This window comes from Nelusetta ayraudi, unplaced genomic scaffold, assembly GCF_046127955.1.
Source record: "Nelusetta ayraudi isolate G7.1 ecotype Tasmania unplaced genomic scaffold, CSIRO-AGI_Nayr_v1 ptg000042l, whole genome shotgun sequence".
NCBI lineage: Eukaryota > Metazoa > Chordata > Actinopteri > Tetraodontiformes > Monacanthidae > Nelusetta > Nelusetta ayraudi.
Window position 1 is genome coordinate 6,364,707 of NW_027466092.1, and position 13,976 is coordinate 6,378,682.

At 47.3% G+C, this 13,976-nt stretch overlaps 1 protein-coding gene across 1 annotated transcript; it reads right to left on the reverse strand.

Moving 5' to 3' along the window:
* Positions 1-541: 541 nt before the first annotated feature.
* kiaa0232 (KIAA0232 ortholog) lies at positions 542-13,391 on the reverse strand. Its single transcript, XM_076033944.1, has 8 exons — positions 13,038-13,391; positions 10,740-11,298; positions 10,473-10,613; positions 9,497-9,566; positions 9,295-9,379; positions 5,821-9,160; positions 5,331-5,433; positions 542-3,677 (listed from the first exon to the last, which is right to left on the reverse strand). Exons 2-8 carry the CDS (start codon positions 10,974-10,976, stop codon positions 3,661-3,663), a joined length of 3,993 nt encoding a protein of 1,330 aa, XP_075890059.1. The 5' UTR covers positions 10,977-11,298; positions 13,038-13,391; the 3' UTR covers positions 542-3,660.
* Between the last annotated feature and the right edge of the window lie 585 nt (positions 13,392-13,976).

The following is a 13,976-nucleotide window of genomic DNA, read 5'->3' on the forward strand; positions in this document are numbered from 1 at the left end:
ATTGAGTAATTTCCCATAACTACTCCAATCTTTCTCCAGTTGAAGATACGCCGAATGTTTGTAAACTGTTTACTTTGTGCGTGCAAACTTGCCGAATTCCCATCATATAAACCTTCCAAAAAATGTTCAACTTAAAAACGGTGGGTGGGAAGGGGGTTAAACAAACTCATCAAAATTGCTAGCTAGTGCCATATCATACAGAGTTCTCTATTTCAATGCCATCATAATAAGGATATTTTACTGATCTATTTTAAGAGTTTGATATCATACTTTTAAAGACAGGGAAACAATTGTTATTATAATCTACATCACATTTTGTTAAACTGGTTGTCGTTGTTAAAAGGTCAAATGGTCAGCAGACGGTTATAATTAGAGATACAGCAAAAGAAATGAGAAACTGGAGCATAATGTGCGCATTTAACGACAAAAATGACTGCCACAGCACAGGGCTGCTGCCATCTAGTGTCAAGATGAGGGTATGACATTTAAAGAATAAAATGCAAGGAGTCAAGAGCTTCAAAAGACAGACAGATTCAAATACTTTGGTTTGGTTTATTACTTTATTAGATGTTAAGAAATCCACAATGAAACAAAATAATTTACTCAGGGTGTAGAACAACACAACTACTCTGGACAGATGGTATGTTGACAACAGAGGAAACAGGGGGCAGGAAGATGGAGCATCTACGTGGGAATGAAGACGTTTTCTCAGTGCTGGATATGTTCTTTCGACCCAAGTAAAACTCCCATACTCTTTCAGTGTCATCCTAAACACATTAACCTTCAATGAATGCATTGCCATTACACTTCTTTTTTTTTCTTAAATGAACATGGCCTATTAGAAAAAATGGAAGAATTAAATGAAGGTCTTGATGCCATCCTTTCAACCCTAATCCAAGCTTGTTTTTTTCACACACATTCACACATGCAGACCTTTATGACACTCAGTTATTTTTCCTCACTTGAACTTTATTTCAAAAAAACCAAACAACTTAGTGTAATCAACATAAAAAATGGAGTGTAATGTTAGCATGCTTCATCTTTTTTTTTTTTTTTTAGAAATGTACTTTTTAAGATTCCTCTCAGCTGTCATTCACTCAAAATTAACCAACGTACACAAATTAACTGAGTGACTTTACTCCATATTTTCTTGAATGTTTACATGTGCCAAAGTATTGCATAGGACTCAAAGCACTTGAATTCCCCTCTCCATTGTTGATGCAATCTATGATGGCTTTTTTTAAGACGCCCCTTTAAATTCTAAATTTGTCAGTCGCCTCTGTTTTCCCCAAGTACAAAACAAAACAAAACAAAAAACTCTGCTCTAGTCACAGAAAGGATTCATGTGTATGCACAAATGCACTGTCACAGGTTTGAGTGTAAGTTATGCACGCTTCTAAAAAAATTCCTGAGAGTATGATGACCGTCAAAGAAAGGTGACAAGACCCTGAAGTTGCCTTTTATTCAGCTGATGGGGAAAGAGGGGGAGGCTTTCCAAAACATGTGAAGCGGCATTGGACAGAACAAAACCTGGTCTTTTACAATGCTTCCATCTTTAAATGAGAGAGACATTTTTTTTTTTTTTTCAAAGCCATGCCCGCAAAATGTGGACACTTTCCCCTGTGACAGTGCAACCACAGCAAGTCTGCTCACACTGACGGTTCACTATTTACCCATTTTTGCAGGTTTTGTATTCATCTTTAGTTTGTAACGAGTCGCCCTGCCAAAAGGAAAATCAAGTGTAAATGTATCATGCAGATGCTTCAACGTAGTCTTTAACGCACATGTCACACTTGTGACCAGTTCAACCACAAATTGAAGGCTTTAGAGTTGCACCCCCGCCCAGACATGGAAGTTGGGAGGGGGTGGGGGTAGGGTGATGCACTCTTTACATTTTTTTGTTTGTTTTTAAAATGTATTTCTTTTTTTTTTTTTTTGCAATTAAATTCTCTCATTCTCAAGCAGCGCCTCCACAACAGGTTATGTCGCTAACACACACACACACGCACACACACACACACTGAGACGCTGCTCAATACTTCAACAAGTTACACTGTAAAACAAACAAAAAAAAAAAACACACCTCATATGGGGAAAAAAGCATTTGTACCTTAGTGTGATTATTATGCCACATTTTTGATTTTGACCACCAGCCCAACCTTTAGTTTTTTTATTTGAATACCTGCAAAACCGAATAATTACCCATGGGTGTGTGCACACTTTTTCTCTTTTTGCTGGAGGACAACGAACTGAATGAGATGCATTGATCTCAACACATGCAGAAGTTTCTGCTTCGGCTCTTACAGACCCTGTAGCAAAAGGTGTTGCCACAAAAATTAAATGGAAAATAAGCAAATGGGGAAGGACAAAAAAAAAAAAAAAAAAAACAAGTCAAAAAAGCAAGAACTGTGATCGGAAAAACTTTTTTTTTTTGTTTTCACAATTTCTGCAAAAAAAAGAAGATGTTTGTGGAGTTCGTAAGGACTACAAACAAAACTAGGCTATGTCTGCCTTCTAAGCACAGCCACATTTAAGAACTGCAACTTCAAAATAAAATTATTTTCTGACATATTCATAGCACCAATAGTCTGTATTGTAGAAATTAGAAAAGAAAACTGTTTCATTCAGTTGCAACATAGGTTTCTGCAGAAATGGCTCCAAGTCATCATCATGGTGGGCCTTTCCCCATAAAATTAACTTTTTTTTTGTGCCTCCAATTCTTTGACAACATTGCAGTTCAAGTAGATTAGTATTTTTTCAACAAAGCTTTTGATTTCCTGGTTTTTTTTTTTTAATATTTTTTTATTTTAGCCTCACAAACCGTACTATGTCTACTACTAGCTTCTGCAAGACTATCACCATTCATTGGGGGGGAAAAAAAAGTCAGATTCACTTACAACTTTTCACACACAGGGAGTTAAGGGACACTGGGGAGAAGGAAAAAAAAGCTGCAAACATTCTCTACTTCACATTCAGAAAGTCATCCAAACAGGCTATCTAAATGAAAACTCTCCAATTTTTTCACAACTCAAAAAAAAAACAATTCTCAGCATCCCTGTTTAGCTTTCTGAACAGAAGATGGAGGACAGTCGAGGACGTGATAGCGGTTGTTTCACACAACATTCGATTTAACTGGCAAAAAAATCGAGGGAAAAAATAAAGTGGAGTGGAGTGAGACTGGCTGGACGAACGTACATGCACAACCATTCAGATGCCACTGATGGCCAGTGTTCCTTTGTTCCAAAGTGTTGGAACAAAACTGACAAGTTTATAAACAAAAAGAATGTCCCTACTCATTTACTGTAGGATCTGAATGAGGACCAGTGTACAGACAAATCAAATGAACACAAAATTTAAACGCATGTCTGCACATGGCATCACTCAAAAGGTAGAACTTTTTTTTTTCTTTTCTTCCTATGTTCACTCACTTTTCTTTCATCTGATTGATTACACAAAGTTTTTTTTTTTTTAATTAGTAAAATGAAAACCGGCAAAAACTATGCGCAGGGTTTTGAGAAGAATGAGCCTACATTTGAGGGGTTCCCTCCCCCACCACACGTCTGAGATGACCCTGAATCATGTTGGCGGCGGCGGTCCGGTCACAAAGGAAGAGGGAAAGGGTTCCTCCCCGCAGCGGACGCCCTCTGCAAAACTGGAGAGTCAAATGTGGCTGCTCCCTACAGAGAAGAGAAGGCAGACACACACAAGATGTAAATATCTGAATTTGAATCAATGCTCTTTTTTTGACTTGAAATTGAATTTGAATGCCCTGTAGTTTTAGATGTGTCCCAATCTGTGTTTTTTTTGTTGCGCTGGCTGAAACCAGCTACAAATCCTCATTGCCAAACATGGACATACTTCCTGGGATGGCTTGCATAATTTGCAGGGCAGTAAGTCCAGAGGGAGGTGGCCAAACTACAGAGCTGTCGCTACAGTTTTACAACCTCTGTGATTGGGTGAAGCATGAGATGAATCATAAGGAAACTCGTTCAAACACAGAGGAATGAACTTTGGAATATAACTGCTTTATAAAGTTATTCAAGCTTCCGGTACCTAAATGCTACATAGCAGCTAGCAGGAGCACCGGAGCTCACAATAACGTCAGAGTGCTGAATGACTCAGCAAAATGACTCATTTTCGGGTTTAAATATTAATATAAATATATTAAATGAGTACAGATACTTGTTTAAAAACAAAAACACTCCAGTACTGATTCAACTCCTTTACTGAAAGTGCATGTTCTGAAATGTATTTAAGTAAAAATATTTTTATTTGGCCATTAATGAAACAATACATTTGTTGAAAATTTTTAAAAAAATTAAAAGTTGTGACAGATTAATGTGGAGTGAATTGAGCAAAGGTCTAGCGTGGCCATCTGGAGCATTTTGAACAGCTTTGCTACTCTCAATACTGTCGGGTTTTTGTTTCCTTTTTCAGCTGCAGCAACCAAACTGTAATCAGTCATAGTTGAGCAACGACCAATGAACCATTATTGGATGTTAACACTTTTAATAACAATAACCAATGTTATTTTCTACATTTTTTATTTTTCTTGTACTGGAAATGTATTGAACAGTGACCACAAAGCCGAGGTACTGTAAAATAATCTCCTTCTAAGATAGGATTCAGTTTTATATTGAACTGCACAATAGCATAGTTCAAATAGCTCCACTTCAAGCAACAACTATGATAAGTGAATTTCCCTTAACAGAAATAGTTTTTAAATACTTAAATAGTTTTAAACACAAACGCAAGAGGTAGAAAATACAGATGTTTGTGTACAAATGCAGTGAGTGAAAGTAAGAAGTCGTCAGAAAAGAATTACTCAAGTACAGATACCTAAAAAATCTACTTAAGTACAGTAACAAAGTATTTGTACTGAGTTACTTGACACCTCTGTTGCCAAGTCAAATATTGATATGCGATTAAAATACAATTAATTACGATTAATTAGATTAAAGGCCATAATTAACTCAACATTTTTTTTTTATTAAGTCCCACCACTACGTTTAATGCTAACACACACTTCACATCCTAAACATTATCAAGAGAGCATCTGCATGCCTCGGCTATGACACAGCAGTTTAGCAATAGGTGTAGCAACTTCCGTTGCAAAACTTTATTACGTCAGACGTATAAACGCACTCCTCAATCAACAGCAGCTACACACACACCCAGTGGTGACACTCTGAAGCAATTATCTGCATTGTACCTTTATGCAGAGGAGTTGACCAAAGTCTTTTCCAGCCTGTGGCAACTTTGTTTGATAGTGTTGTCGATGGCGACGACAAAACGTAAGGTAACACAATGGCTGGCGGGAACGGACTCACCTGTACACTGAGATCCGGGGAACAGAGGGGAACAGAGTGTGTTCTGCCACCAGCAGTCGTCCTGCTGGCGGCTGGTTCCTCCCTGTCCGCTCAACAGAGGGAACTAAACAAGACAATGGAGAAGTGGTTGAGTGTTTAGCCGTCAACAGCTGTCTGACACGTCAGGTACGGGCAGACTGTAAACACTGTGTTGGAATGTTTATTACAGACAAGGAACCCTGGTTGGGCTGAAACGCTTCAAAGCACCGTTTCATCCCAACTGCAACTGACTTTGTAAACTCTGCACATTCAGAGGCCAAACCTTTGTGTTTGTCTGGATGTCTGCCTGTGTGTTTAAAGGTTAGAACCTGTGCCAGCCGTACTAAAAATAAATGCCCCCAGCTTGGCTGCGTGGTCATTAACAAGAATCAGAATCAGAATCAGAATCAGAATCATGCGGCGCTGCTCACTTTGTGCAGATAAGAAGTACAGTAAGCGTTCTGCCACTCACCTCCGGCACCTCTCCCGCACAGTTAAAACCAGTCCCGTACTTGGGGCTCTGACCTGCCGACGCGCAGACACGGGACTGCTTTCCTCTGGAGGCTTCCTCCTTGGGAGTCTCGTCCGGCGAGCCGGCCGCCTCCACGCCGGCGCCGGGCGCGGGCGGCGGCGCTTTGCACTCCGGGCAAATCTCTTGCTCGGCGATTGGCAGGAGGGTGCCGGAGCCCTCCTGTGAATCCAGGGATGTCTGGGCGCTCTTCTCCATGCCAGACTTCTTCAACCTGGGCAGGAACTTCCCCGATTCCAGTTCGGACTTGCCGTAGTACGGGCCCTCGCACTCGGCGTCCTCCTCCAGGGGCTTGAGGTCGGCCTGGGGGTCGTCGAAGACGTCCGCCGGCGCCGGGACGGGAAAAGCCGCCTCCTCCTTGTCGGTCTCGGCCTCCGAGTCGCTGGCACCGCCGGGGGACAGCTCCGAGGCGGATATGGGTCGGAAGTGAGTCCGTGGGGAGATGCGGATGGCCCTGTACTGCGTGCGGTTGATGCCGTACAGTCGCGGGTGGCGGAGGGCGTCGCTCTCCGAGTCCGAGCAGAGGATGGACTTGGGCTTGAAGCCCGGGCTGAACGCCGCCATGTCCTCGGGCTCGAAGGAGCACTCGACGTGGAGGACCTGGGAGAAGGGGTTGCTCAGGTTGAAGGAGGCGAACGGGTACTCCAGGCCCTGCTCCTCGCCGCGCAGGCGCCTGTAGGAGCCGAACAAATCTTCACGGAAGATAAAAGAGAACCCCTTGTTCAGTCCCTCGCCGCTCCCCCTGACGGCCTGGTGGTCGCTCTGGCCGAAGGACACCAGCGGCCTCCACAGGGACCGGGGCCCGGGGGCGAAGCAGCGGCCGGCCGAGGCGTTGACCAGCACGTCCGTGCCGGCGATGGCGAGCACGTCGGCGCCGGAGGCGGCGCACTGCAGCAGGCTCTCGCGCGGGTCGCTGGGCGGCGGCAGGACGGCCCAGCTCTTGTCGCCGCCCAGCGTCTTCAGCTCCCCGTATACTCCGCCCAGGATGAAGGAGGTGCTCTCCTTGTCCGGGCTCAGGTCCCACGGCTTGGACGGAGTCGTGTAGTCCCCGGCGCCGCCGTCCGCCTTGGAGGGTTTGCTTTTGGCCAGGTCCGGTTCCTCCTTCTTGCTGTCCCACAGGTGGTACTCGGAGCGCTGCACCGCTCGCTTCTGGGGCGCCCCCTGGAGCGGGGGGGTGGCCCCCTCGGCCTGCATCTCCAGACGCCCGCGGCGGTAGCCGGCGGACTCCGGGTCCGGGAACAGAACCTCGCCCGCGTTCTCCGCTCCTTTGCGAGGCGGCGCGGCGTCTTCGTCTCGGACCGCCGTCCAGATGTCCTTGATGATCCCTGAGCCGTAGTCGTCGCCGTGGGCGCTCGCGTTGTCCGAAAACACGCCGGCGCTGTACCGATCGCTCTCGTCCTCCTCCAGCGCGATGCCGCAGACGGACTCCAGTTTGGACTTTTTGCCCAAGGTCTGGCCGGGTGCGGAGCTTTCTTTTCGGGGGGCCGAGTTTTCCTGCAGAAAGTCCAGTATCTCGTCCTCCAGGTAGGCGCCGGAGAGCGGCGGGATGGCGCAGTCCAGCTCCTCGCCGTCCTCCGCCGGGACGTTACCCTGCTCGTTGTCCGAGCGCGTCTCCTCCGAGTGCGACCACGGGCTGCAGGTTCGGGTCGAGAGGTTCGAACAGTGTTCCGTTTCGTCGAAGGCACTATTTTTGGTCCATATCAGCAGGCGGGACTGCCTGTTTGAGTGCGGGTCGAGGCAGCCGCTGGAGTCCGTGTTGTTCTCGTGCGCGGCGGCGAGCGAGTTGCGGGGGAAAGGGAAGGGGGGGCTGTCGTACTGCAGCTCGAAGAGCGAGAAGCGGGACGAGTTGGGCGCGGGCGGCTCGCCGGCGGCCTCGGGACCGGCCGGCGGGTCGTCCAGGTACCCGGACAGCTTGCTGAGCGTGAAGGACACGCTGTCGAGCAGCGGCGACAGCCGGACGGGCGAGTCGCCGAGGAAGCTCTCGCCGTCGATGTCCTCCGAAGTGGACGGCGAGCAGCGTCCCCACACTTGGGCCATGCTCTCCAGGTCCTCGGTCAGGAAGCCCACGGGTCCCGGGGCCTCCCGCGGGTCCGCCCCTATTGCACTTTCCCCTCGCTGCTCCGGGCCGTCCAGCACCAGGCAACATTCCGCCTCGATGTCCCCGTGCTCTCGGCTTTGCTGTCGAATCATGCTTAGGATCCGACTCTCTTGTACAGAGTCTGAGGCACTGGTATCCAATATGGATTGATAAATATCCACTTCATAGAAGTGAGTGAATTCGGACAGATGCTCGTCATCTAAATCTCCGCCGTCCTCCGGCTGAGGGCAGCTCAGGGTGCCGGCGAGCTCGGCGCCCTCGTCGTCGCCCGGCCCCTCCACAAAGTGGCCGTCCACGAAGGAGCCGGCCGCCAGGTAGGCCCTCTGGTAGCTCTCGCTGGTGATGCGGATCCCCTGGATCCTCTCCGGCAGCCTCTCCGCGTCGGCTGATGACGCAAAGACGTCGGGGGAGTCGAGCTTGCTGCGGTACTTTGTTTCCAGCTTGCTTCTGCTGAAAGGTACAAAATACTCTGTGATGGGCTCCGTGTACCAGAGGGGCTCCTCCATGTACTCCTTCTTCTTACTGGCCTCCACGCCCAACTCCTTCGCCTCCGCCCAGGCCGCATCTTTGCGAATCTCCTTCAGCGGCCGCTTGCCCTTCTTGTAAAGCTGCTTGGCCGCGCCTGCACCGGCGCTGCTACTGCTCCCTCCTGCTTTGCGCTCCTCTTTGTCGGCTACCTTTGCCTGCCCGCTGTTGCGCGTTCTCTTGTATTTCGTGGCCTCCCGGGATTTGTGCCTCGCGCGGACGGCCTTGTTTCTGGATGACTTTGTGTCGCCCTGGTTCCCGCTCGAGCTTGAGCCTGCCTCGCTGGAGCCCGAAGACCAGGACCTGGGTCGGTATTTGCCCTCGTATCTGTGTCTCGCCTGCTTCTTGGAGTGGATGGTGAATTTCTCGTCTGCCGCCGCACAGCCGTGGTATCGGTTTTCCTTCTCCTTCTTGCTCCGCCGCTGGAGGACTCGGTCGTTGGTCGCGGTGGTGATGGTGCCGCACGCCTCCAGGTTTCGCTCCTTCGCAGCCTCGCCTTCGCTGTTGCAATCTTTTGGGGAAGAGGTATCTGTGCTGGTCTGTGGGGCGGCGGAGGAGGATGAGGTGGAGTATGAGCAGGCCTTGGTTTTGTTCCACACGGTCATGATCTCTTGGAGGCAAACTGGTTTCTCTGACAAAGGAGGAAAGGCTTCATAATACCTGCAGACAAAGCAGAAACGCTTAGAAACGCATTTCTCGGAATAAAGTTCGAGCAAGCACATTAAAGTGGATGTGTGCTTTTCTTTTCTTTTTTTAAGAGCATTGATTTACTAAACGCCATGGACGTAACTTACATTTCCACTTGGTCCTTTGAAGAGGGTGACTCAGCTCGCTCAGGAGACTGACAGCCTTCAGCTTTCTTTTGAATTTGTTTTTGCTCTGTAAGACATTGAAACTTGAGGCTTCAGCCGACAACAACTGGTGTGACTTTCTCATCATTGTGGTTTTGTTAATGAATACATTATAAACAGGCAAAACAAAGAAGCAGAACCAAACCTTTCTGTTTGTTTTGGATGTCCTTTAGTTTGGAGCACAGCTCTTCCACCAAGCTCTCGATTCCAGAATTCTGTGCACGCAAAAACACAGCAAACTAATGTTTCAGAACATATGAAAAAGAAATTGTGACCCAGTGGAAGAATTTCAGGTATGGTATGTGAACTGAGCGAGGAGAGCTGAGGCATGTCAAACCATAACTATCCTATATTTAGAAATGGTGCAAAAATGCCTTTGAAAATGAACTTAAAAACAAAAAAAGGGTCCTGAAATGACCGTGCGTGACAAATAAAAATGGATGATTTCATTTAATAAGAAAAATGCAAAGTTGGAAACTAATAAAACTGCAGGGTTTCTTGGCCTAAACCAGGTCAACAATGCCAACGCAAACAGCCAGGACGAAAGCAGCGACCGAGCTGCTCCTCAGTAGCCGACCTGTCAGACTCTTAACCTTTATCTTTGCTTTCCTCTAATCCAGGTCACGTTCACCCCTCACCATGTCACCTCCAGCAAAGCTAAGCAGCAAAGTTTCCTCCTGCGCCGCGCTTCTTCTTGCATCACTGTGCTAATGCCAGTCAGCTGAAAGCCGAGCGACTCGGCTGCTCACTGCTGCAATCCTGTGCAGCCGTGTGCTGGTTAAAAAATAGACCGCATAGTCCAGTCCCCGGGGAGGAGCTCAACACTCCGCCTCTTGCCTCGCAGCCCCTTCCCCCTTCCCTCTCTCCTGCTTTCTGTAGTGTCATTCCTTACTCACACCTCTCCCATGACCGAGGGCCATGGGTAAATGTGCGCGCGCTCGTGTATCTCATGCTACGTTTCATGCACAGAAATCTCTTACGTCAGCTGTGACGATGAGGAGAGGAAATCTCACGTGCTCGTTGCGCACGCTTTCAGAGGTCAGTCGTCACACACAATTAAATACACAATACATTGAAATCCCAAGATTACGACAAAGTGGTTCCAGTGCAACGATACGTACTTCATCAGATGCAGAGCGAAGGCATTGCACAGCAGCTTGCTTCTTCATTTCTTCCAGACTCAGGTCAGTTCCACCCTTTTTCTTGCTCTTGCCCCACTTCTTTCCAGTTCCCTTCTCCCAGCCCAAGAAGATGTCGTTCTCCTTCCAACGTCAACATATACAAGGTCAATCACAGAACGCAAACCAGCATTAAAAGGACATTTAAAGTTAAACTTCTTCGAAGCCTCAAACTGGAAAAGATCAGATTTTAGGGAGAGGGATTTTTACCTGGTCCTGCAGATCGTAATCGTAACTGTCATGCAGAAGAAGGCTGAGGACGTAGCGGGTGTAGATCATGGCATCAATCCCGCACTTTTCCAGTTCCTGGCCGAGCCAGGTTTTGACCGGACCCAGTGACTGGAGCAGAGACATCTCCGTGGCAGGCAGGGAACCCAGGAGGGGACAGGGGCAAGACAGGTTTTCAGGAGGAGCCGGACCGTCAGAGTCGGTGCTCACTGGACGCATGAGACCTCAGGTAGTGGCCATTCTCAGGTAGAGCAGCATTGTGATGGGTAGTTACTGTAGGGTAGTTTGCGGCGAGGGGGCGAAGTGAGGACAGAGCCTTGAGAGGAGACGGCAGTCACTCCAGCAGGGCGCAATGAGGGGGCACTACATGGGGAGGCATGTAGGATTATCTATTTTATTGCTTTGAGCAAAGGGGGCGAGATTTTAGTCATCAGGCATGGCTTATGCTGCTGACAGATCTCTGTTGCAGAGAGAAAACACAAGAGGTGTTTGCGTCTCACTCGGAGGGGTCCATTTTGGGTACAATGTCCTCCTTCACAACCTGAAAAGAAGAAAACATGCCTCAGCTTTGCTAAAACATTTCTGACGTTGCATCCAAAATTAAGATTTGGTCAAACCCACATGGGGCTAAACGGCAAGAGACAAGGCCTCTTTATACATGAGACCTCTGCTTGTTGAAATAAAAGCTATATTTTAAAAGTTAGAGGTAAAAGTTAGGACGGGAGCTATAAATGGGCGTGATAAATATTGTACATTAAAAGCATTGGAAATAGGTTCAATCAATAGGTTTGACTCGAGTGCAATGATATACAACTTAAAGTGGCGTATTCACATCATGTGACATGATGCAGAAGAGGAACTCCTCAGTCATCTTCGAAAAAAAAAAAAAAAAAAAAACACAAAATAAATTGACACGGTCAACGAAAAGTATGAATACATAAACTTGCCGGGGAAAGCAACCAACACCAAACTCAAGTTAACTCCATTGGGCAATAGTTGAAGGCGTGCTGTCAGTTGCATGTGTTGGTGTGTGGTGGCATAAGAGGGGGCTTGGGAAAGCGTCGCGAAGAGCAAATGGAGGCTGCGCCGATGCGATTGGCTGAGCCGGCCGTCACTCAAGCCTGTGCCATATTGTGGGTTACCCGTTAGAGACGTCAAAAGAACAAGATAAGGAGCTTTGCTGTGAACAACCGTGACATTTATTACAGTCATACTTCCTTCAAGAAATGCCACCGTGTCAGTTGCATTATTCAACGCAGACAGCGACAAATAACGTCAAACGGCGTCAAGGAATAATTGCTAAATATGGCTGACCAGCGTCTCCAGCCAGCTGTTTCGTGTACGCACGCTAGCCCCGGCAGCTAACCCGTGAATGCATCGCTCACGTCCAAACTTTATACCGACACTCGGACTTCGGACACAAGGGAAATTATAAAAAAGCATGTTTGTCATTTCTGTTGGTGTCAACTTGCGAGTTACTTTATATACTTGACACGCAAACGTTGAGCAAAAATCTTCGGTTAACGCAAGATTTGAAAATTCCACACGAAACAGCCAAGAGCGACATCTGACATTAACATTACATACAGAACAAAAACAAGAAAAGTATTCCGATGTCGGATTAAACGCCTTTTTGCTTAAAGCTGATAAAGAGTGTAGATGTCAGCGGGCGAGCGCCGCTGTGCTATTTAAACGACAAGGTTAGCTAAACCACCGACCTTTAGCGAATACGCTAAGCTAGCAAAGTTAGCAATCGAGAGCTTCAACTGGCACACCACAATTAACCACATTTTGGCGTTGCATAACAATTTTTCCCTGGATAGGTAACTGCACACTTTGTTTGTTTCACCGAGTCGCACAGATTCTTGGCTTTCTTGGACATACACTCGTTTAGCAACCGCTGCATTACCAGGCAGGTGACATTAAGAACAACTACGCTAGCATGCAAACAGTGAAACGTCAAGGGACAACCAAGTCTCAATTTTCAACGAAACTAGTGTGGAAACAATTCAGCGGCGCGTGGCGCGTGCGATGTCAAATGGCGAATCCAGAAACCGAGTTCGCTTTCACGCCTGATTGTTGTTGTGAGCGAGGGGGCGGATGAGCGGTTGCGCCGCCGGTAGGCTTCCACAGAACCGTCGGACGTTTCCCCTTAAAATTGTGCGCCATATCGTCATGCGACGAGAGGTCAGGCTGACTAATTATGAAACAAGCATGGGGGGAAAAAACTCCACCGAGCAACAATAACAAACACACGGTCGCTTCGCCAGTTCGACTTACCTGCCGTGGGCTGAGGTACAGAGGAGCAGCTAGAGGGGAGCGGCTACTTCTCTCCCGCTGCCGTTCCGAGACCGAGCTCTGGAATCCGCTGCGGTAGCATCGCGTTATCGCGAACGCCGACAGAAATGGCGCTGTTTCCCCCCGACTACTTCTTCACCATCGGCGTCAAGGAAACGGCCGACATTGTGGATCGAGCAGCGGGAAGGTCATTCCTCGGTGACGTCGGATACGCAGATCCACAATGTCCGCTCGACGGGCGCCAGTTTCATGGCGCCACCCCCTCCGCGTTCGTCTCCTGGCAACGAGGCGAACCTCAGCTGACCGATTCATGGGGCCTTGATTCCTCCGCGTGGGTATTGCGTCAGAAGGCCAACTAGTACTCCCCGCGTTTCCCATCAAACCCCGAGTGGAACGATCCAAAGACCGGGCCGATAAAGCTCGGCGCCACATAGGAGTGTCTTGATTTAATCAGTTGCCAAACTCCGAAGTAGCCAATGAAATGAGACGATCACACCAACTTCAACAACTTCATGTGCACGTTTCTGTTTTTATTAATTCACTTAAGTTATTGTTCAATAATTATTATCTCATATGATGTTTGTCGAGGCCTCAGATTTGATGTCCCGAAGACAAAAATTACTGTTATGTGGTTCTCGTTCCGAAATGTTACTTTGCAGCGTCTTTGCCAATTGTGCTTTATCGTAAAGTCATAATGCGGGATTGATCCTTCTTGAATATTACATTACTTATTACTTATTATATTACTACTGCATTCATTTTATGAAACATACTATGCTCTGTCTGAATAATTTTTTTTTAATGCATGTATCTTTTAAAACATGGTTGTTGATCACAAGGAGTAATTGTTTCAAGGCAAAATACATTCATTCATAGTTATAGACAATACTTACATTTTAACTGAATTGAACAAATAGTCTC

Coding starts and splice junctions, on each gene's coding strand:
- kiaa0232 (XM_076033944.1), bottom strand. CDS start 10,976: ATGCGTCCAGTGAGCACCGACTCTGACGGTCCGGCTCCTCCTGAAAAC. Junction 9,380..9,496: donor CATCCAAAACAAACAGAAAG/GTTTGGTTCTGC, acceptor AATGTCTTACAG/AGCAAAAACAAATTCAAAAG. Junction 9,161..9,294: donor TCAAAGGACCAAGTGGAAAT/GTAAGTTACGTC, acceptor CTTTGTCTGCAG/GTATTATGAAGCCTTTCCTC.